Source organism: Uloborus diversus, chromosome 3, assembly GCF_026930045.1.
Source record: "Uloborus diversus isolate 005 chromosome 3, Udiv.v.3.1, whole genome shotgun sequence".
Lineage (NCBI taxonomy): Eukaryota > Metazoa > Arthropoda > Arachnida > Araneae > Uloboridae > Uloborus > Uloborus diversus.
This window is the reverse complement of record NC_072733.1, coordinates 149,333,416-149,358,670: the sequence shown is the minus strand read 5'-3', so window position 1 is coordinate 149,358,670 and position 25,255 is coordinate 149,333,416. Positions and strand designations below refer to the sequence as shown.

At 33.3% G+C, this 25,255-nt stretch overlaps 1 protein-coding gene across 1 annotated transcript in view; it reads left to right on the top strand.

Annotated features, from left to right (window-relative positions):
- The window catches only part of LOC129218994 (DNA-directed RNA polymerase I subunit RPA49-like), a 365,487-nt gene that overhangs the window by 314,876 nt on the left and 25,356 nt on the right, over nucleotides 1-25,255 (top strand). The window contains exons 7-10 of the mRNA XM_054853313.1: nucleotides 4,031-4,154; nucleotides 9,275-9,388; nucleotides 17,011-17,107; nucleotides 20,617-20,750. Coding sequence (XP_054709288.1) covers nucleotides 4,031-4,154; nucleotides 9,275-9,388; nucleotides 17,011-17,107; nucleotides 20,617-20,750 — 469 coding nt within the window. The remainder of the gene's footprint in view (nucleotides 1-4,030; nucleotides 4,155-9,274; nucleotides 9,389-17,010; nucleotides 17,108-20,616; nucleotides 20,751-25,255) is intronic.

Here is a 25,255-nt window from a genome sequence, read left to right as displayed (position 1 = left end):
GAAAAAAAAGAATCTTACGTAAGATGGGGGGGAGGGAATCTTACATGACCTTCCCTTCCCCCTATGTAAGGGTAAAAATATTGCCAAAATTGTCCTTACGTAATTAATGAATGGCCCCGAAGAAACAAAATTGAATTCAAACGTATCTTGTCATAATTTATGAGTGACTTTTTAAATTAATTTGAACTGAGGTAACTTTTAAAACATTATTAATGTTAAAAGGCATACCGAGAATATCAATATAGAGTTTCAAAATTTTAAATCTATTTATTTGGAACTGTGTGGGTTTGTTTAATTTTATTTTAATCTTTAAATTCGGAAATGTACGTAATATTGCACGTGGGTGATTTGTAACGATATACGAGTAGTTCAAGAAATATTACCAGTTAAAGTTTTAATAAATTAGAAAAGTTTTCGTACTTACCATACAGTTTTTGTGCAACCTCTTCGGAAACACTAAAAACAGTTTTTTTTTTCACACTTTTTTAACCTAATTTTTTTTTTCAAATGAAATAACAATTTTAAAAACAGTTTTAAATTCAAATACACAGCATAAGCACATGAAAACACATTTAAAAAACAGTTTCACCAAATGAGAGTGAAATGATTTAATCTATTTTATTCTAAAAAAGAGTGAAATAGCGGCTTTCCAAAACGGAAAGCAGTCACTCATTTAGGATATTAATTTAGTCTTAAAAAAGAGTGGAAAACACTTATCAAAAGGGAGTGAAATTAGCTTATCCAAATGGAGTGAAAATAACCGCTCCGCAAAAGGAATGAAATTCACTCCTATAAGGAAAGTGCGTTTTCGAAACTGTAAAGGAGTGAAAATTTACTCAGTCTGAGTTAAAATCGCTGGAATTTTTTAAGAGAGTGTACTTCTGCCAACGTTCGTATAACTTTTAGAAGGACTCCTGGAAGAAATTTATCGCAACCTCCTGTAAGGCCTCTAGCGCTGCTGCTTTAATTTCATCGTGGGGAAGAAGGCGACTTTCATGTTGAGGATGCACGGTTCGATTGGTCAATACTCTGATATGACAAACAAATAACATAACGTTTCGTCAAACTTAGCTCCGTGTGACTTTTACCTGTTCCCAGCAAAAAAAAAAAAAAAAATCAATGACGCCGCTTTCTTCTGCATCACAGAACTTAGCAAAAATGGCTTCCAGGAGTGTTTCCAAAAGTTATATGAACACTGACAGAAGAAGTACATAGTCCCTCAAGGTGATCTTTTGAAGGTGGGTGTGCTTCGGTACTGTAAACTATTCTGGGTAAGATATTATACAGCTTGTTCCCCGAACTTTTGGATCGTAATACGTACAATCTGTATAGGGTGTAGTTATGCTTCTCCTTTTTTGACTGCTGTACGATGGAAAACAAAGAACAAGAGAGAGAGAAAAAAAAAGCAGAAAAACAAAGAGACTGTTTGATAACCAATTGATTTGTTTTTGTTTTGTTTTTAAATTGAACATATATATTGAACACTAAGATTTCATTAATATTGTAATAATGTATGGATTTAAGTACATTAAACATAGTTAAAAAACATTAAATTATGTTGTTTAATCATTCAAAAAAATTAAGAATAAAACTATGAAACCGTCAACAAATTACACGATTAAAGTGGAAAGATTGCACGTAGACTTTTTTTAGTCATCAAATTAAACAAAAAAGGTAACAGATAAATTACAATGTTAAATCATAATAGGAATATTTTTATACTTATTTAAAATTTATGAATAGAAAAGTTTGCATTTTTTATAAAAGCAAAACAGTGACATAAATTATGCGGAAAAAAGAAATAGTCATGAAAAGAGCGAGGTTCTTAAAACGCAGCTACAATAAACAAACTTAATATTTACACCAAGTTAATAACTGAATACATATACTACTTGAACCGATGTTTGCACACGTAATATTGAACAAATTGATTGTTTAATCTTTCATGAAGCACTACAAACAAGTTCAAATTAAACTTTTCAACGTAACAATAATTTTCTGAAATTTAAAAAATTGCATAATAGAAAATCCTTGAAACTTTTCTATAACATATTATTAAAAATATGATGAAAACGAAAATAACTCATTCATTGATTTTATATAAATATATAAATACATAAAAATAGTAACTTACAACAGAAAAAAAATCGATCGCTATTATTGATGCAAAGAAGATGGCGCATTACGAAATATAGGTAAAACAAGTATAAGAAATACGCAAAATGACATTTCTCGACCAAAATAAATAATCGCTAATTATTTAAGAAATACTTGAAACGACGAGGGTGGGTTACGAGGGTCACCCTCTGATTTTGGAGTAACTCACAACATTAAACTTCGGTCACAAGTTCGGCCTCATTTTTTTAGTACAGAAACGCTACCACCAACGCTTCGAGAGATTCTGAATCTACTTCAGCACTATCGAAGAAAAAATTCAAAACTCCCTTTGACTTCCGAATTACGTCACCATTCAAAGCGTCTTTAATCAATTTCTTACATTAATGCTCTAAATTCTTCCTAAACAATAGATAAAGCTTGAAAAAAATATCTCTAATTTTATGAATAGTGTTAGTTTTAAGCAACTAAGAAGTACAACTAGAGTTTAATTTCAGAAATTGAGGGAGCGGGATGAGGGGCACGCAAGCGTTCTCGGAAATGCAAAAAATAGTCGTAAAAAATACAGTTCAAAACAATCATAAACATTGAGCTGAAAAACCCTTTTAAAACTTGCACCCGAGTTTGTTTTGACGTGCAGTGGCGAATTTTAAACATAGCAAATGTTGCAATTGCGCGAGAAGCCCCATAACCATAGGAGCACCGTAAGAGTTACAAAAACGCTTATGATAAATGTTTCACAACTTCTGTGATAGAGAAATAGGGCCTCAAAATGCATTTCGACGGGCCCCAAACTTTTAATTCAGCCGAAGCGATACAGAAAAGAATGCATTACTGTGATTCATATTACAAATATCGAAAAATTAAAAATTACCGTCTGTTCAACGGGAATCTAACAAAATGAAACAGAACCGGTTTCGCCATCTCAAATGTTTTTTCCATGATCTCCAATTCGGCAACATATCACCAAATGATCGTCAGTCTGAGACGCTATATTAGTTTTCCATTGAAATAAGTAATAAATAGCCACAAAAGATGAGTAAATAGGCTTTTTAGAACACCCGATCGAAAACAAAAAAGGGAAGTGCACAACTGGAACGTACGCACACCCCACATGCAAAATTTTAGCCTTCTACAGCTTACCATTTTTGGGTTATGACTTATGAGAGATACACACGTACATCCAGCCGCAAAAAACAACGCAATAATTAACTTGTTTGGTACCTGAATGCAGTATTAAAAACTCTTTCAGGTGTGACTAAATAAGAAATTCATATTGAAATTTAAGTAAACAACTTTATATGAAAACAATAACTCCCTTTACTTTGTATTAAAAAGTAAAACAACAAAGGTCCTTTTTTTTTTTCAAAAACATCGGCCAATTCCATCGGCTTTTCGATGTATGTTAAGGCCGATGGGCCGATGTTTCCTGCAAGTTAGCATCGGCGGCCGATGCCGATGGCAAAATTGTTGAACCATCGGCGCCGATGCATCGGCCAGGCCGATGCATCGGTCGAGTCCTAACCAGCTCACACAATCATAATCTGTATTTTTTCTCTTCATTTTCACAATGGCATATGTAGTAAAAGTCTGATCAAAATTGTAATCAGTTTGTGTGTTAATTATTGCGTGAATGGAAAATGTTTGTGCCTATTCCGATAATATATATGAGTTTAAAGTAGTTGATTCAATTATTATGCATTTCAGCATTCAGAAATAACAATTTACTGTTTTTTCCAAATAATTAAACAATATTTTTTATTATTACATTAATACTTTTTAAATTCATGCCTAGATTTATCATTTGATATGAACTCTTTAAGTTTTTGATGACATTTTAATGTTGCCTCTATCTATTACTATCTATTTATTACTATATAAACTTAGTGCTCAAGAAAATTTTATCTCTATGTAGGCTGATGACTTGGCTTTGTCATTTGGAAGTAAAAGTATTCAGACATTTGTAAAATCAAGAAATAAACAAGGGCAGTTAAATCTGAGCTCGCTTGAAAGTATCTCTGTGAAAAGCATTGATGAAGGTACATTCATAAATTTTCAATCTTTCAATCCTATTAAGTGATTTTGTAATTTTATATCTAATTGATCTGTAGGCATAATAGGATACTTTTTATCCAACAACTCCCTTACTTTTAGTATAAATCTTTTAAGATTACCTTATAGCAGGCAGAGGTGGTGAGTTCTTTCTTTGACAGGAAATAGAGCCTAATTCCTGTAAATGAAAGAAAGTTTCCATAGTTACTAATTAGACCACATGAGACGGCACTGTAAAAGGGCACCTTTTTTTTTTTTTTTTTTTTTTTGCTCTAAAAAGCATATGAAAAACATTTTAAAAAAAAGGAATCTGACTGTTGGGCGCTTGGTTACACAAGCAGAACCTTAAGTATTTTTTCTATTAATTCAAACTATTTTACAGACAAACTAAAATGCTACTGTAATTATTCAATGGTGTATTTAGCATGGGTGACACCTGAGGCGGAAATTTGTAGTGTCCCCCCCCACTACAAACTCAAATATATATATATATATATATTCTACTTAAACATGAAATTTGTAAAATTTTCAGAAAAAACCTCATTTGTATTATAGCAAAATTTTAAGTGGGATAATGTACAAAAGACAAAAACTATGAATGCTTTTTATATAACTTGCCCTAGATGCATGTGTGCGTCGAAAGGTCAAAAAAGTAAAGGAGTGTGTGAAATTGATGGCCTTGTGTATTATTTCAAACTTTTTAAGTACGTCTGCTGCAAGCTCTGTTTTAATTAATATGAAGAAATTATCAAGTACAAATATTTTTTACCCTTTTTTGCTTCAGTGTGAACAAATAAAATTCTTGCTTTTTGCTTTGAGGCTTTTCTTGTAGTCAGGGATTTAAAAAACTTTCCTTATGGGGGGGTTTTTCCGAAATTTATTATTCTTTTTTTACTGCCAGCAGAAGACAGGGTTTGAAAATATCATGATATTTTCGAAAATATCCGATATTTTGATATGTATTGATATTTCGATAGATATCTGATATTTTCAGTGAACACAAACTAAAGTCTTTAAATACACTGGTGTAAGAAATTAAGAGAATTTTCAGAGTTGGTCAATTATTTCCAGAACTACTGGACCGATTTCAATGAAATTTGGTATGTGTATACATTGAAACAATACACACTAAATAGCCATCTAAAATTTAAAATACACATGCATGGTCATAAGAAACGCTCATTATAGTCGGATGGTATAAAACAGCGGTTGCAAAATTGAACAAAAAAAATGGGTTAGTAGGGGATATGAGTCCCTGTAACAAACATATAGGCCTTGCAGTGTGACTCCATACTTGAAATGAAGCAGTTGACGAAATCCTAGGGAAATTTTTTCCACTCGTTCAACCACGTTATACTCAGGCTGTAGATGGTCCCCGAAGGGGTATTGCGAGTTGCTATTGCCCTCCCGAGAGCGTCCCAGATATGCTCTATAGGATTGGAGTCTAGAGATCTTCTTGACCTATCTATCCTGTGAATATCCTCCCGTTCAGAAAATTAGTCGACCAGAAGAACTCTATGTGGTCTTGTGTAAACATCCATTAAAATTAACTCAGGGCTAACAGCGCCCCTCAAGAGGTTAGCGTAGGGCTCTAAGACCACATCCTTATACCTTGCAACTGTAACAGAGCCTCTCTCAAAGACATGGAGTGGCGTGCAGCCATCCAACATGATGCCTGCCCAGACCGTCAAACCTCCTCATCCATAATGGTCAATTTCGCGTTTATTGGAGCGCAGATGGTGACTCACGGTTCACCTTAACCGACTATTATTGTCCTACGTTCATTGGATAGAAACAGGAACCCACTACCTGCCCTCCAACATCCGCGAAATCTACCAGTTTGACGGTGGTGGTTTGACGGTCTGAACAAACATCATGTTGGGTGGCCGCACACCCCTCCATGTCTTTGAGAGAGGTTCTTTGACAGTTGCGAAGAATATAGATATGGTCTTGGAGCCCTATGCTCACCTCTTGAGAGGTACTGTTAACCCTGGGGTAATTTTAATGGATGTTAACGCAAGGCCACATAGAGCTCTTCTGGTCAGCGAATTTTTGGAAGGGGAGGATATTCACTGGAGGGTTTAGCCAAGCAGACCTCTAGACTTCAATCCCATAGAGCATATTTAGGACGCTCTCGGGAGAGCAACAGCAACTCGCAACACCTCTCCGGGGACCATCCATAGTCTGAGTACAGCGTTGTTAAACCAGTGGAAGCAATTGCCCCAGGATCCCATGAACTACTTCATTTCAAGTATGGTGTCGCACTGCAAGGTACATAGGTTTGTTAGAGGGGGCCATACCCCCATTAAACCCATTTTGTTGTTCAATTTTGCAACCGCTGTTTCATACCATCTAACTCTAACAAGTGTTATTTATGATCATGCGTGTGTATTTTAAATCTTGGACTGTTATTTGTTTTGCATTGGGGGTTTCAATGTATGTACATACTAAATTTCATTAAAATGGGCCGAGTAGTTCTGGAGACAATTGACCATATCTGAAAATTCTCTTAATTTCTTACACCAGTGTAGTAAATACATCCTCAAACCACTCTTTATTATCTTATATTATTAATATAATAAGTAGAGACTTAGAAATTAATGTCTTACATTCCATGTAAAAATTTAGATACTTTAAATGATATTTTTATGTGAATAAAATTTACAATCATTTGCAAAATTTGATAATTTAATGTTATAAAAATAAAATATAGCATAACTTATATTGATATTGGTTATTATATTGGATGCTGACTAATATATTCATATGCTCTGATTACTTACATAAGCCCAGTAAAAATCACGGTATCACATAGAATATTATTTAAATTAAAATATGGAAAAGTTATGAGAACCATCTGTTATTATACATAATTTTAATTTTTTATACGTACTAGAATTAATATTTTATCTCACATTTTTATCTGTTTTGATTGAGGGAAATTTAGCATTAGCTGCTTTACTCATTTTTCTTTTGTTAGCTACTTTTACATAATTATAAAGTTCAGAAATTAAAAATATGCATTAGTCAGTTCAGTCATAAGACATTTTCTTTTTTTCTGACCAATGTTTAATATTTAACTTGGCACTTATAAACTGTATTGAAATTGTTACATATCAATATAAAATAAAAAAGGAACACTATATTACTTCATCATATTAATGATGTATTAGTACATTATAAATATATATCATATAACTTTTTGGTTATTTTCAATAATAAATGAACAATATTATAATGATTAATATAATTAATATTGAAAATACCATAGTACAAAAAAAATATCGAAAATATCATGATATTTTCAAAATAAATATCTATATATATCATGATATATATCAACTGATATATATCGGCGAACCTTGGCAGAAGATAATCAAGAATTTTAGCTGTATATGAAGATTTTTTATGTTAAGTGTTAAGTTTATTTTAGCGAGACTATTAGATTTGCCGTTAATGTTATTTCAGAATGGTTGAAGTGGATTTTGGGGTAAGGACTAACTAAAAAAAACTAAAATGAAATCATTAACAAATAATAGATTTGTTTCTATTACGAGTAGATAATTATTTACTACAGCATATGATTTTCTCGAAAAATATTAAGACTCTAGCAAAATTTTCTTGGAAAAGGTATAGGTATTTTGATTCAAAAATATTTTTTCACCTTGCTAAAAGTTCAAATAACATCTGTGGGAAATTAGAGGAATATATCATAATTGCATGATTTTTTTAAAATTGGCAAATAGAGCAGTCTCTGAGACCTCAGGTCCCCTGTTACGTCATACTTTTTCACCTCCCCTATTACAGGTTAAAGTTTCGAATTACAATGAAATTGTTATACAGTTCTTGGAACTAGGTCTGGTTTAGGCAGCAAACACTTGAGGGTCATAAATCTGGATAAAATTCTGGATTTTTGATCCATTTGTACTAGATATGAGCCCAGGTAAAATAATTTTAGTGCACAGGCTCTAGTTCGGTTGCAAGGAGAGGCTGAATTTGCTTGTTGGCTCCAGAACTGCAGTAGTGTTTTCCTTGGAATTTGAAGCTTTGGCACAATATTTGATCTTCTAACATCTTCCGAGTCGCTTGTTAGTACAACTAAGGAGCTGGGGGATTTATTCCATATTGTGAATGCATTCAGTTGGGTAATAATGCAATAGCAAGAAAAGAATAAAAAAGTTTAATTTCAAAGGAAAACCATTGCTTTTCTGAAGCTAAACTAGCAACTGTGGACACCCATTGCTGCCGAACTAGGGCCTATGCAGTCAAACCACTTGACCCGAGTTCATATCTAACGCAAATTGGCCTAAACCTAGGATTTTGTCGATATTCATGACCCTTCAGGTCATGCCGTTTGGTAGTAATAATTTCATGCATTTGGTATGGCCTCTATATAATCTGGCCAAGGAAATCTGCAGATCTTGGGCCCTCTTTGTAGAGAGATATGCCAGGGTGTTTACCGGCATACCAGTTGTGTGTGTGGGGGGGGGGGGGGGGGGAGCGGACTCTTCAAGAAGAATTTGCGCCGACCTTATGGATAGAGAAAACCTTGGAGGAAGAGTTCACCAGAAATGGTAGTAGGAAGAACACCTCCCCCTTTCGCAAGCAAATCCACTGCCTCATTTCCCAGAACTCCAACATAAGCAGGGATTCATTGTATGAAACACTATTTTTCTGTGATAAAGAAGCAACTTTTGTTCACTTAACCAGTTTTTTCTGAAATTTTGGCCGATTTTTTTTTAGGCAGTGAATAGAACTCTTGCTGTTTGTGTGTGTCAAACTAAGTTTTGCTGGTTTCAAATTGGATGGTAAAATCTAAGTGATCTCCAGTTGCAAGAAATTCCAAACAAAAGACTAAGCAGTTATCTGCGTTGCAAAACTTGCGAAGAAAAACCAAGCCTTTTTTTACTCTGCCCATCCTTCCTGAGTGCAATTTTCTAGCTTTCCTGGAGGGAGTTGTTAATTACTTTCAGAGATAATTGTAAAGGTGTTGAAAATGGAATGAAACAGTTATATTCCAAAATTTGGACATGCCTAAGTTCTAAGAATTCTGAATTTCAGACATTTTACTGCAGTTTTACTTTAACATTCTTTATTTTATTTGCAGGTTTGAAAGCAATGACTTCAGATATGCAACAAGACACAACCACCACGCCGTCTATTTTTCCTCAGCCGAATGAGAATGCTACAGATGTATCACAAATTTATAATCTTCATGATAGTATCCTTTCGGTAAAATTTTCTCCTTGGTTGCTATAGAACAGTGGTCTTCAGCCTTATTTTAATAAAAGGCCATACTTTTATTATGGAAGTACTTGCAGGCCCACTTGATCAAATTATATATATGCTTCAATTTTGAGGGAGATAATATAAAGTTTTAAATTATGTTTTCGTTTAGTTTGAAAAACAAGTTTTGCTAGTGACCTGTGGACTGCGGATTGTCACTGCTATAGAATAAGGAGTAGAGTATGTTTGATTTAGACAAAGTAGCGTTATGATGATATAAATATTCAAACCATATTGAACTTGTTGTTTTCAATATTTAATTGTAGGGTCATTCTTCAAAAAGTGTTAACTTTTCTGCCACACGCCTTTTACTGTAAAAACGTTAAGGAACAATTCATTTAACAATGCTTTTTAATTTCATCAAAAATTTATCTATTTAAACCTGCTAACGATTTTTTAATAATAATTTTTATTTGAATATATTTTTGAATCACAACATGTGAATTCTCACTTCCCTGGCATATCACACACCTGGTGTGACTGTTTATGTTACTTAATAACTTGTTTAATTAAAAGTATATACTTATTTATTATTCCTTTCACAAGTATCTCAGATACTAATTGTTTAAGTATATTTATTTGTTTAATATTGTGTTTGAGTTTGCTTTAGCAGGATAAGAAATCATGTCACACAATAAATTCTCACTTCCGCTACCAAAACACAAAATGCCATTTCTCATTTACACGTGGCAGTAATGACATCACATTTTATTTTCCATGATACAAGTGAGCCCCCTTTATTTTCAGCCATGAAGAAGTTGTGAGATTTTTTCGAAAAACAAGGAGATAGATTTTGTTTGAAAAACTAATTGTGGTTATTGTGAACTCTCACCCCAGTGAACTTGAATTTCAGGGATGTCAATTAATGTAGAAATAGAATTGAACATATTTTCATATGTTTAACGTGTGCAGACTGTTTCAATGAAAAAAAAAAATATTTCCCTGAAAAATGCATCCATTTAGCCTATATCAATGAAAAATTCTCACCTCTGTGACAGACCTTATCTATGTCATTATTTCTGGGGTGAAAATAAAGGATGGAGGGGAAATACACACCAATATTAGGCCTTATAACAAAATTATAAACTGCCAGTATGTTCTCAAATTTACTAAATATTATTTTTTAATACACATTTGAACTAAAAGGATAAATAAAAATTAAGCTGTACTTTAATTAAGAGAGCTTAATAGTATTAGATTTAAACTAATCATTAAACTAGCTCATTGTTTGCACAATTAACAAAATTACTACTTTGATATTAAATTGGCCTCAATTTTTAAACATTAAAAGTTTTTTCTTTTTTTATTATTTCCATGAACAAGGCAGTTTTTAATTTTTTTATTTATACGTAAAATAATTGGAACTTAGCTGCCATTGTTTATGATTACGTCTAATAGGTAACACTTTCATGTAAGAATAGAAAAAAAAAGAAAGCTAAAGGTTTCAAAATTGAAAAATATTATTGTTCAAAAGTCGGTACGTTTTCTGGAGAATGACCTCGTAGTATTGTTTTTGTATTCAAAATTTTTCTTTCTTATTTCTAGCTGCATACATTTCTCATAATTTATGTGTGTTTTGTTTCTGTCATTTTATGTTCTGTGAGATAATTGTTTTCTAAATTAAAATTATTTCTAATTTCTGCTTAAGATTTGGCATTTTTTAAAAGTCCCTGAGCATTTTAGTGGTACATAAAAAGTTGGAATAATTTATTAGTTGCTTTATTTTTCCACTTACACTGCAGCTTTCATCAATTTTTTGGGATAAGGTGGCAATTATCAAATGTTTTTAAATTTATTGAATATTCCTTTGAATATTTAGGTTTTCTATTGTATTTCCTCATTGAAACTTGACATAAAATAGTATTTTCATGTAAAACACAGCCGTCTGACGTCAAATGAAAAACACTTGGGTGGGAAAAGATTGGACACCACTGGTTTAGAACAAAAAAAAAGCATATTATCTAAAAATGTTTCTATATCCAGGCCCGACAAATGGCCCTGTCAGCTTAGTGTGAAACTTGGGGCCAATCCCTTAAGGGATCCCGGCTCAAAATCAGAGTAGTTTAAATTTGACTTGTTATATGGGGGGATGCAGCTCAGGTCATACAGACGAGGGAACTCCTTAACCCACCTTAGCTCTCTGCGGTCCTGTCCATATTAGGTAGATATGAAGTTATGTTCTTGTATTATTGATAAAAGGTCAAGTACATGAGCTACTATGTAGGCTGTGAGGTATAAACTACTGTCTGAAAAGAAATCAGCTGTGAACTATTTTAGGACAGACTTTGAATGGAAAACTTTACCTAAGTATGCAATCGTCAAGAATGGTATATCAGGGGAGGTGGGAGGGGCTGATATAAGAAAAAATCAAATTCGTCAGAAGAATGAAAACCAAGTAGTCGCCCACCAATGAAGAGAAAATTGTTTTTTTTTTTTTTTTTGCCGAAGCAGAAAGAAACTTAAATAAAAACTGATTCTGAAAAAAAATGAGAAAGAAAAAAAAAATTTCTTTATCGCATTCTCATGCATGTTAAATTCTGCCTTAGCCTAATGCAGTGCTTTGCAACCGGTGTGCCACGGTATTTTGTATTTTATTTTAAAGTTACAACCGAATAGTGTTCCTATCATTCTGTAACTTCTCAATTCACCCTGTCGATTATGTGCAATCATACCCAACAGGGGGAGAGGCAGGATTTTCTGTCCCACCCCTTTTAAAATTTTTATGATCCTATTACTTTCAGTTTTTGAAAACCGATTCTATTTTCCACAAAATCAACTAATTATACAGAATGTTTTTTTATTGGAATTTTTTTTCTAATTCTTTCGCGAATGGGAGTATCGCCCCCTCCCCCAAGCAGGGATCATGTCCTCCCCATGGAAATTTAGCCCCAGCTTTAGCTTTGTTTTTCTCTTTTCCAGTTCGGATACTAATTTCATTTTACAGTAGTTTTTCAAAGCTTGGTTCTGCGATTTACGGTGATTGCTGTTTGAATAATTCTAAGAGAAAAGTGGAGAGTGCAGCTGCCTTTGCTTTTACCTATTGCATGAGTTTGTGCCAAATATCAGACATATTAAAATCAATTAACCAACTTTTGAAGCACAAAATTTGCAAATTACTGCAGAAACGTGTTTTGATGTTACAAGGAATACCTTTTTCAATGCAAAGAATTGTGAGCTTCTGGATGAAAAGTCAACTGAAGCTCACTATTCTTTGCATTGAAAAAGGTGTTCCTTATAAAATTGAAATGCGTGTCTGCAGTAATTTGCAATTTTATTCTTCAAAACGTTGGTTAATTGATTATCTTAATTTTCAGCACAAAGGTATTTATTCGTTATTAGACATGTATTGCTTTTGAAGATTTTTTTGTTGATCCATAAAAAGCAAATCAGCAAAAAAGAAAAAAAAAAATTTTTTCGAACTTATGTTTGCTGTTGGCTTTATTTTTTTGACTTATTTTAGACACAAATTATTCAAGTTAAATTCACCAGCAATGACATTCTGGCTTGTCTTCATACTCTCAGTGTGTTATTCTGTTTGGCGCAAGACATCTGCTTATATTACGAATGTGATACGGAAAAATTCTTGGTTAGAGAAGGCTCATCAGCTGCTAAGTCTGTGACTGATTGTACTAATACAGATGGACCTTCAAGTAAAAAAGCTAAGTTGCTGAGTAGGCGGTACATGGAAGAATACCTGGCATTCGGTTTTTCATGGATCAGAGATGTAAAATCACCAAGACCTGAGTGTCTTATTTGCAGGGAAAAACATTCAGATGAAGCGATGGTCCTTAGCAAATTAATATGACACCTGTCTACTAAACATCCTTCTTACCTATCAGGGTTCGTACGGGTCATGGAAATCCTGGAAAGTCATGGAAAAACCATTAGCAAATTTCAGGCCTGGAAAAGTCATGGAAAATTGACATTTTTTTTCCAAGTCATGGAAATTTATTTGAAGTCATGGAAAAATGTCCTGGCCAAAGAGAACGTAACGGTAGCTAAAAGAGCATTAGAAATCTTGAGTGATTTAACAGCATTGCACATAAAAGCTATTAAAACTGGAAAATTGAACGATCCCAAAAACAAGTCTGAATTTTGAAATCTCATTGTATCCACTTCTGTAGCAGTCACTCATCTTTTTTTACAATGTTATTTTACCACTTGGAACATTACTCATTTTTAATTTACCATTATTTTCAGTACTTATATATTCTGTAGAATCAAACTTGCACATTTTTGATTTCGCCAACTCAAAAAATGCGTTTCAATTGCATCCAAGTTTTCCATCACTTGTAAAAACTTTATTATTAAACTTATCATAGTTTATCTTAAATTGTTGAAGATTTTAAAAAATGAAGATCTTTAGTCAGGTATTGGGATACAGAAATAGGGGAATTCTAGTACACTCGGAAACAGTAGTACCCAACATGCAGCTCGCAAAACTAATCCCTGCTACTCACTGCTATGTTCAATGTCAAGAATCAAACACAATGTTCTGGAATTTCTGAACTTATTAATTTATATGCATTTAAAAATGTGCAAATGAGTTAACAAGTAGTTATGAATCAGAAAATTTATTCACTACCAAAAGTTTTTTTTAAACAAATATCTGGTTTAGAAACATGAATTTACTAAAGAATGTGTCTTTTCTTTAAAAAACGAAAATACTGTCAGATTATGTGCATGGTTAAATGCGCAGTTGACATTAAAAGGCAACTTTTGAACAAATCTTATTGAAACTTAGTAATAACTCATTCAACCTTTGTCCCATTCATTATCATTCTGCCTGTTAATAAAGTTAAGAGATATTTAATAATCGTTATATTCCATTCACTGTATTTTTATTTTGCTTTGAGATTTTAAATTTATGAAATGAAGACAAATAAGAATAGTTTTTTAGGTGTACACTGATAATTTTGTAATTACAAGTGCTTTGATGAGGTAGTGGCACTCACGTAGGAGTTTTGCTTATGCCTTTTTTCTGAAAATTGGCAAATTTGATATTAAATAGTACTATTCCCTTCTTGTAACAAGGTCATGAAAATTTTTATGAAGTCATGAAAAAGTCTTGGAAAAGTCATGGAATTTTTTCATCCAAGTAGAGTATGAACCCTGACCTATGCAAAGACATCGGTTACTTCAAACGATTACAGGAAGCGAACTCGAAGTGAAGTTCCTTAATGAAAGTCAGCACAAAAGTTTCTGAAATGGCTCAAGAGGTTAGCTATGATGTTGCACGGTTAATTGCCAAAATGAAAAATCCGCACACTATCAGTAAAACGCTTATTTTACCAGCGTGCAAAGAAATTGCAGTTTTCTTTGCAAATAAGACACTTGGATCATGCTAGGACCCGGAGCAGAGAAGGTGGTTAGAGTTCACTTTCTGACCACACTATCAGGAGACTAATTGATGACATGTCGGTTGACATATAAGCAACATTGGTTGAGAAATTTCATTTCAAGTTCATGAATCAACAGGCATCGGAAGCAGTGCGCAACTCATAGCCATTGTGCGCTTTGTTGATGACGGACGCATAAAAAAACCTTACCTTTTCTGCAAAGAACTTCCTCAACCTGCAACCGGGTATGAGATATTCCGCGTTACAGATGAATGTTCAAAAAGCAATGGGATCCAGTGGCCAAATTGCACAAGTGTTTGCACTGACGGAGCTGCTGCAATGACAGGACCTATCATAGGGTTCCTGTGGAGTGTGAAAAATCGTAACCCAAGTGTTCAAACCATACACTGTTTCCTTCATCGTGAAGCTCTCATGTCAAAGAACTTACCTGATGAGCTGAAGTCTTGGCAGAAGATGTGAAAATCGTAAATTGCATAAAATCGAGGCTGCTTTATTCTAGCCTTTTCTCCGTACTTTGTGAAGAAATGGGGGCAGATCACCACTCTCTACTTCATACAGAGATTCAAGAGCTTTCATGTGGTAAGGAACTATCAAGAATTGAATTGAAAGACGAGGTACGACGGTTTTTGTATTTTAAAAAACGAAATGCAGTACGCCAGTTTGTTGCAAGACAAATATTAGCGTACATGGCGGACATTTTTGGACATCTTAACGAATAGAATCAGTAAATGCAAGGACAAGGAGAGAATTTGGTTATATGTGTGGACAAGCTAAACTGATTCAAATTAGAAATTCAACTGTGAAGAGAAGTAGATTGTGGGACATTTTACAAGTTCCAACGGACCATCAACATGGTATGTGTTAAAGAAAAGCTGCTGAATGTGGTGGCAGAACATTTAGTCATACTTCAGGACAAGTTTAAGCACTAATTCAAGGACACTAACATCGAACAGTATGCAATTGGATTCGCCATCCATTCTCTTGGTCTGCGGATGTATCAGTTAGACTTTCTTTGAAGGTGAGAGAAGAATTTATGGATCTCGGGAGCGACCGTACTCTTGAACTTGAGTTGAGCAAAGTGCCTCTAGACAAATTTTGGTTTCTGGTTGAAAATGAGTATCCCACCATCTCTTGTCTTGCTATTGATGTGCTACAATCATTTTCAACTACAAAAACTTCCTTGCTAACTCAGAACGCCTTCACACTTACAAAACACAGCAAGAGATCATCTCTAAAGAACTTCGTGTGGCTCTTTCCTACATAGAGCTGAATATCAAACGTCTTTTCTCCTCAAGGTAGACTCAAGTGTCTCATTAATGTCTAACAGTAGTTAGGTGCTTGGTTTTAATTTCTTGCTTGCTTCTTTCTTGGAACATTTTTTGATAAATTGTTTAACTGCAGTGTGAACTTTTATGACATATTTGAAAGAAATGTTTTAAAATATATCAAGCATAATTTTCCTGTAAAATCTGATATAGATAGTTTTGTTGTTGGTTAACAACCTCAATACATTCGAAATATTTCTACTTTCTAAATAAATTTAAATACACTAAATTAGTTACAATTGTTCTATTCATATAAAAAAAAAACATTTTTATGTATCGCCAATGCAAAATTAAGTTAAGTGTACCCCGTTGATCTAAAAATTTCTTAAGTGTGCTCAAAGTAAAAAAGGTTGAGAAGCACTGGCCTAATGCACCATTGCTTTTTTCCTTCTAAATTTAGTAAAATCCTTAAATGTGCAATATCTTTTTCATAAATTTCACTCTCCTTATAACAGGGCTTACACAATTCATTTTCTGTTCAATGTTTCAAAATATCTGTTTGAAAGCTGTAGGTTTCAGCATATCACAATCCATTTTATAAGCTCTGAATATAGTATTGATTTAAAGTATTGTTGCGTTGACTCCTAAGATAAATATATTTTTCAATATTTTTTTTAATGTGTTATGACTTACCCGAAATATTTTTTTCAAAAGTGTTTTGCATCATTTGATACATTTTTGATAAAAATGTTGTTTTGCTTTTTTTTCCCCAACTTTTTTTCATAGATGTAATGTAGCATATCTTAATTCATCAATGTAGTTTTTTCAACAGATAGAATTAAATTTAAATATACGACACAATCTCAGATACAATTTTTTATTTCAGCTGTTTTTATACTTTATTCTTTTTAATTGAACTTAACATAAAATAGTTCTCCAAACTGAAACATATGATGCTTTGGAAGCAGAAAGTAATATATTCCTTAATGTGACTCGTCAACAAATTGAGCTCTGGAAGCAGGAAAATAAGTAAGTTATAAAAACTAAGTGGAAAAGTTTCCTTTAACTGAATAAACTGTAATTGAAGTTAAATATCTCAACGAAAACAGTGATTGCTCAATTATCTCCTGAGCCATGTCCTTTTAGTCAAAGAATATCTTAGCTTCGCTTTCTCTGGAAAAAAAATCAATATCTTGTATTAAACTTATAAAACATTTGCTGAGTACATCATTTTAATATTAAGTGTCTGAATAGATCATGCTTTATTAATTGCTTAATGTGGTCAGTCATTTAGTCCAAATTTCCACCTGTATTAAAATACTTATCCTTTTTATGTTTATTCCTCTAAAAATTACCAGTCTTTTTTTCATAAATTAGATCAATTTTATCAATCTTTGAATTAACTGACTCATTGCTCTTTATGCATTGAAAATTCACACTACATTCTCCTCTTATGAATGAAGAAACAGCATTGACCAGAATTCACTAAGAATGTGAATAAAATTTCACAATTAGTGTACTATTAAATGATGTGCAAATCTAATATTTTAGAACCTAGGAGGTAGGCACAGCCAGAAATTAGCTTTTAGGTGAACTTTTGGTCATAACCTTCTTATCTGCGTTAGAATTGGAAATATATGTTATAACCAAGTGTTCTGGGGAGGAGGTGACCCCAAAGACTCCTCTCTGGCTTCGCCACTGAAATTGGATATTTTGGTTCCTTTCCGTGAAAGTTCAAAACACTCGTCCTGCATTCATGGATATTTGTTTTTAAATCTAAGCTTGTTGATTCTTGAAAATATACTTTGAATGTGAAGATTGCAATGCTGAACCTCATGTGATCTGCTCATCTTTATGACCAAGTTTTTCAGACTTTTTTAGAAAAACTTTCGATGCAGTAGATCTTTTATCCAAGTGCCTCTTGTTATAGAAAATTCAATTATGTTTTCTTTTACTTTTTACATTATCGCCTATAATGTATATGTTTAAATTCAAGGAAATCTGTGTGGAGTATTTATAGTATGAATGCGTGGTAGTACATTGAAAAATAGTTTTGGTCTCTTGTTTTGAAAAGTACTTGAAAAGAGCTTCATTTTTTTTCTCTCCCTTTAAAGTATGAACCCTGTTTAAGGATAGGGCTTATATAACCAGTATGCAGAAAAACCATACTAAGGTTTGTTTTTTGATTAGGTTGCATTTTCAGGAAAACACAATATAAACACAACCAAAAAAATAAAAGAAAGTGGCCCGATAGAAAGTTGATGCCAAAGAATTCTTAAACACAATTTATGAAAATATTGTTCTTCTGCACAAAGCTTACATTTGACTGGTTTTTCTTATTAAATTGCTCCAAATATTTATTTGTTAGTAATTAAACCATACCTATAGTCATGATTATAAATACCATGAAATATAGGAAGATAAGAAATACATTTATGCTGATAGCAAGCCAGAGTTTAAAAAAGAAAAAAAAAAAGATTTGTTTTTCTGTTTTGAAAAATTTTAAATAATCTCATTTTTAAAAATTTAAATCAGATCTTTTGAGCAATCAAAAAGATGCTTTTTGCTGTTATTTTGACAAATGTGGTAATGGGCAAACTATTTTCCTTTTGTTTGCCTGGCCAAGGATATGTGATTACTCAAATAATATATGAACTTACACTCTATCGATGCGTTCAAGAGTTTAAAGAAAAGCTTTGAATTTGCTCTGTAGTTACATAAAAAATTGGGATGTTTCAATAATACCATTTTTTCGTGCCGTTTATAATATATTTCTTTTTGTGCGTTGATAGAAAGAATTTTGTTTTATTTTATTTATTTTACTTTTTTTTCCATCAGACAATTTTCACACCATTTATTAAAGAAATTGTTCCAAAGAAATAAATATTTACACATTAATTTTTGTATTTATTGTCATAGTTTTACATTTTATCTTTTTTTTAGATTTCTTTGCTTTTCATGTACATTTGTCATTAAAAAAAAGGAAAAAGAAAATTCAGTGTTTAATTCATAGACCAAGTGCAAAAAGTCTCCAAGTTTATCTAAAGCCAAGTTGAAAGAGGACTCTTAGTATGGATATCCACAAGCAAATGAGAATAAAGAATTTGAGTCTAGAAAAAAACACTTTGGGTTTTCCTTAAAAAATGTTGTCCATTTTCTGAGTGATTACAAGGTGACCATAATGAATATGCTGAACAAATTTCAAGCATTGGGTTGCTCCATGACTGTCAAATTGCATATTTTTTATTTGCATGTGGACTGTTTTCAAGAAAGTTAAATCTTTTTCAGTGAAATACAAAGTGAAATGTTCCACAGAAACATCAAATTAATTATCAATTTATCAACATGCTCACCGGCTACTGCGGGATGCTAACAAGAGATGGATCTGAATTAAAACCTAACAGAAAAACATAGAAATGAAAAGAAAAAGGATAACTTACATAAATAGAAATTTTTTGTTTGATTCTGTTTTAGTTTTTATTATTTTAAAATTTGTTTCAAAATTTCATGTACATTATTTTTTGCTCCTTGTTCAATCGATCATTTTATATATTGATATCACCTTGATACAAACAAGACTATTGGCAGCAAGGCAAGCGAAAGTAGTATATTGGTTATTTTCATCTAGAAACTACACTATATGTTGCTGTGTTCAAACTCAGGGTGTCTTTTGGTTTGTCTTGCAACCAGACGCGGCTCAAACAATCAGAAAACAGTGATTTTCATCTACTGAAACCAATCATCAAGAGCGAGTACAATATACAGTGAAGCACCGTTTATATGTTTCTCTTTTATACGTTTTTATCAATTACACGTTTTTTTTTTAAATTGGTCCCTACAGAGTCTAATACACATTAACCTATACCTATTATACGTTTTTTCATTTGTACGTTTTTTCCATACAGTCCTTCAAAAATGTATAAATGGTGCTTAACTGTATAATAGTAATTTCTTCACGCCCACTTTTTAGTTTAGTGCCTTTACATTGCTTAAATGCTTTTACCAAAAAAAAAAAGCAAGATCTGTGTGAATCAAGTAGACACTAAAAATAATAAAAAGTGGCTACTAACTTAATGTCTGCTGACCACTTGAAACTAAGAATTTGAATTTTCAGATTGAGTAAGGAGAGAGACCCTGAATAGTAAAGACTGTTTCACTGAGGATAAACCATTGGGACTAAATCAAAAACAAGAAGATGTGTTTATCAAGAAAATGGTAGAAGTATTGAAATTTAGAACTTTTAAGAAAATTTCCTGGGGTTGAAATAAAATATTAAATCAATAATTAAAAAAACTCATTTGAATCATTGACACCCTGTGCCTAGCCTTTGTAGTTGGTGCTTCCAGAAATGCTTTGAAGTGTATGTTTAAGGTCCAATGTTATTTTTTGTTTACTGTACAACATGATTGTCATCAAACTGATTGCATCTTTATATCTTTGAACTCATTTAAGTTAATGTTAACTACTTATTTATCTATGTTTTAATTTATTAGTATGTGTTTTTAATACAATACACTTATAAATGTTTCTTATTACAGATACTGTGAATTTATTACAAAGTTTTTGGAATTTAATTTGACATCCATGAATGCACATAAATCCAAGCTTCTGTTATACTTGCATTACATGACCTGCTTTCTGAGGCTTACGTATTTAGACTGGAGAAAAAAAGGTACCTACAATAAATTTTCTTCTAACTGCTTAAAAGTCTGGTCATAACACAATTTGGACATAGCACTATATGTTAATATACAGATAATATAGGGCACCCCTCAATTTCATCGCACCTCAACCCAAAAATGCAACCTTCTATTGAAAACTAAACTCCTTTTAAAATAACTTCTCTGGTTGTATAAGAGATGATGTAACTAAGAGTGCCCATTCCCCCTAACTGCAATGGCACGCTCAATTTTGCCAAGCCCTCCTTTTTCCCCAAAAAACGTGACCCCCAATAAAGGCTTAAATTCTTTTAAATAACTTCTCTAAAAGTTTCAATGGTATATTCTGCCCCATGCCTCCCCTCCACACACACATACACATGGGCATCTGTTGTAGCTATTATTATTAGAATAAATTTCTAAATTATTTATTAACCAAGGTGGCCAATGGCTTTTCTCTGTTGCAGATACTTACATTTATATTATTTTCACCCCTCCCCCCCCCCCATAAAATGGTGAATTGAATGACCTAAATATATCAAAAATATCGATATCTGGAGAGCAATATGTGGCAGTATTAAAATTCATACATCATCCAGCCCTGCTGCACATTCAACTAAAATTTTTGGATAAAACGTCCTCCTTGCTAAACACAAGATCTTCAAGCTGTATAATAGCTTGTGTCATGCTATTGTCAACCATTGAGGTAGTTTTTGGTAAAAGCACTGAAATGTATGTACCGTAATTTCGGGTTGATAAGCCGCGGCTTATACGTGTTTTAAAGTTGAAATTTAACATCTACGATGTATCTGTCAGGGCGGCGTATATGAAGAAATTTTCCCCCCACCCTTTTTTCTTAGTGCTTTTCATGTTCGCCCAATCGAGCAGCAATGTTAAAATTCATTAAAAAACGCTAGTAGAGCTCTCAAATTGAATAGGTGATCATGAAATAGGTTTTTCATTAAATTGAATTTCTCACACCCTTAAACCTGCGTTAGTTTGCGCCGATTTTACCGCTGTTCGCTGTTGTTGTTCTTTCCAGTGTTGCCAGATTCGTGATGGTAACATAAGTTTCACAAGGCTGAAAAATGGGGAAATAGCTAGCTTGTCTGAGTTAGAGTCGCTATAGTCTGAGTAATGTTTTAAAATGTCTCGATAAATTTAAAAAAAAAGAATCAATTGATAAAAGGTAAATAATTTTTTGATGAACTGCTAAGTATAACACAATGATTTGAAAACTTCTCATCCAACCAAATGTAGATGTCATTTGGCAACACTAGTTTTTTGTGTAACCACAGCATTTTCTGGCCTTTTTTTTTTCACGAAGTTTATTCAATTTCTATCTGTCAACAAGTGCAGTTGCTTGTTACAGTTTTGTTCTAACTATAATAAATGATCGCATCCGTATATATGTAGATAGATAGAGAGATATATATAGAGGGGGTGGGTCGCCATGTTTTGATACGTTCTTCTGCGGCATATACTGTACTACTAATTTATTGCATTTCTATGACAAGGTTACCTCAGCTTTAGATAACAAAAAATGTGTGGATGTTGTTTATATTGACTTTCAAAAAGCTTTTGACAAGGTACCGCATGTTGCTCTTCTCAGCAAGTTAGCTGACATTGGAATAGGAGGAAAAACTTTACTTTGGGTTAGAAATTGGCTTACTGGTAGGAAGCAAAGAGTAGTTGTGAGAGGAAATCATTCTAATTGGAGTGATGTTTTAAGTGGGGTTCCTCAGGGATCAGTTTTAGGGCCTCTTTTGTTTATTATATTTATGAATGACATCAATGAAAATATTTCTGGAAGCATGAATTGTTTTGCTGACGATGTAAAAGTTATGGGGATTGTCGAAAATGAAGAACAAGTAAAACAGCTGCAAGAGGATTTAGATCATATTACTAAGTGGGCAGATAAATGGGGTATGGCAGTTAATGTAGGGAAATGTCAAGTGCTACACTTAGGTCATGGAAATAAGCGTATGAGATATCATTTACAGGGTTCAGTCATAAATCGGGCAGAAAATGTTATGGATCTGGGTGTCTTTATAAATCAGGACTTCAAGTTTAGTCAACAGTGCAGTATTGCTAGTAACAAAGCCAACAAAATGCTTGGGTTCATCAATAGATCTATTTCAAACAAATCTAAGAAAGTTCTTCTGCCTTTATATAGGAGTTTAGTAAGACCTCATTTGGAGTATGCTGTTCAGTTGTGGTCGCCTTATCTGAAGAAAGATATTTTCGTATTGGAAAGGGTTCAAAGAAGGGTAACTAAATTAGTAAGGGGACTCTCAGATTTAGATTATGATACCAGACTTAATAGGCTTAACATGTATAGCCTGGAGCAAAGGAGAGTCAGAGGGGACATGATTCAGTTATTTAAATTTATCAAAATGAAAGATGTAAATGGATTAAATTTTTGCGGGGAAAGCAGGACAAGGGGTCATTGTTTTAAGCTATTTAAATCTCAGGCTAACTTGGAAATCAGGAAAAACTACTACTTTAGCAGGGTCGTGGGCACTTGGAATAGCTTACCGGAAGAGGCGGTAATGAGCAAGGGAGTGGATAACTTTAAGAGGGCCATTGATCTTCATTGGGGACTAATTAATTGACTAGGACCAGCCTAGCGGGTGCCCAGAGCCTGTTGCTGGTCGTCACATTTGTATTTGTATACGATGGGGCGCCTTATCCGATGAACTTTTGTTTTTAGTAAATTATTGCATGTGCGGCGTATACGGTAGGGTGGCTTATCTACCCGTCATTACGGTATATGAATATATTGTAATCGAGAAACAATAAAAGTACTATTAGAAAATTGATAACAGCGATGCAAATGTTAAATGAAAACTAAAATTACAATGACGGAACCTGTCTTATCAACCCCTATAATTGTTTTGGAGCTTCTGACAGAGTTAGAACCTATGAGTCAAAAATGCCAGAGAAGCGCCATAAAATTTGTTGAAAAAATCTTGCAGAGAAAAAATAACTTAACTTGAGAGATTAAAAACACACACACATAATTATTTCCTCTCGACTGTTCATGATCTTTACAACATATGATATCCCTATACCCATTCGGCTGGTCTTCTCGCAGGAATTGAACCCTGTTCTAGATCGAGCCATGTTGGAGGGTCATCTAGACCTTATTTGGAATGTAAATAAGCAGTTTTGTACACAAGGCGAGTTAAAAAAAGGCAGCTTTGGCTACTATATATAATAGGTACGCCCCTGAAAATTGGTTTCATCAGTATACAGATGGTTTGGCTGAAGATGCAATAAAAAATACTGGTACTTTAGCATATTCAAGTACTTTCAGTGTTAGCTGTCCGTTTGGGAAGCATTGTGACAGTTATGATGGAGATAGCTGCTTATATCACTTGCTATTGATAATTAAAAAAACAGTCCCGAAGATAATATTGCATTTCTTATTTATTCACAAGCAGCTATTTTGTCACTGACGAATACAAAGTACAATAAAAATGCTCATGTCCATTCCTGTAGAATGAAACTGTTTGATCTGAAGAAAACTAGGGAAAGTGTTACACTCCAATGGAGTCAGATTCATTGTGAAAGGAAAATAGGCTGGCTGATCAACTTGCTAAGGCTGTATCTCTGATGACCCAACCAGATTCTCATCTGCCACTGCGCAACATTGAATGAATTGTTTTTAACCAACTGAAAAATAACTTGATTTTTTTCATATAGTGATGCAGCTGTGGGTAAAAAGTGGAATTCCCTGCTAAATAAAAGTAATAAAATCCCCAATTCATTCCCTCGGTCTGTTGGAATGACTTGCTTTCGTGCAATCACTAGACATGACTATTTGCAAAAACATCTGCATAGAGTTAGAGTAAAGGATTCACCCTGTTGTCCTCTTTGTCGCCAGGGTGAGATAGAGGGTGATCATCTCAGGAACTGCCCCATTATTCCAAAGTTTTTAAACGTCAACTCCAAGAATGCTAAATTTTATTCACATTATTGTTCTACTTCTTCATCTTATTGGGCTGCTCTTTGATTAATGGCAGAAATGCTGCAGACGGGCATAGGATAAAGAAAAAAATTCTTATCAGCAGTGGAAACTTCATCTTATGGTTGAAAAATACCAAAAAAATTAAACCTACCACTGGACCAGGCCAGCACATGCAATATTAATACGAATTACTTAACTTACTTTCCGAGTATGACAAAAACAAATCAGATTACAACATGTTCAAATTCAGTCGTAGTAAATATATCAGCCATAAAACAATGTCAATACACAGCAAGAATCATAGTCCAAAAACGATTGGTGTTGTCCAAAGAACAGCATTCAAATGACACATCAATACCCGCGATCAGCTACATTTGAAAAAAATGTTTTTAATGTGATTATTTGGAAAGCTATTTTCAATGAGCTTATTGCTAAGTAAAGAAATTTCTTCGTTGAAGACTGATTAATTTACATTTTTTTTTAATTCTGATGTCTTGAGAGAGAATAATACCATTAAAAACTCTTACTAAGGCATGAAAAAAAATC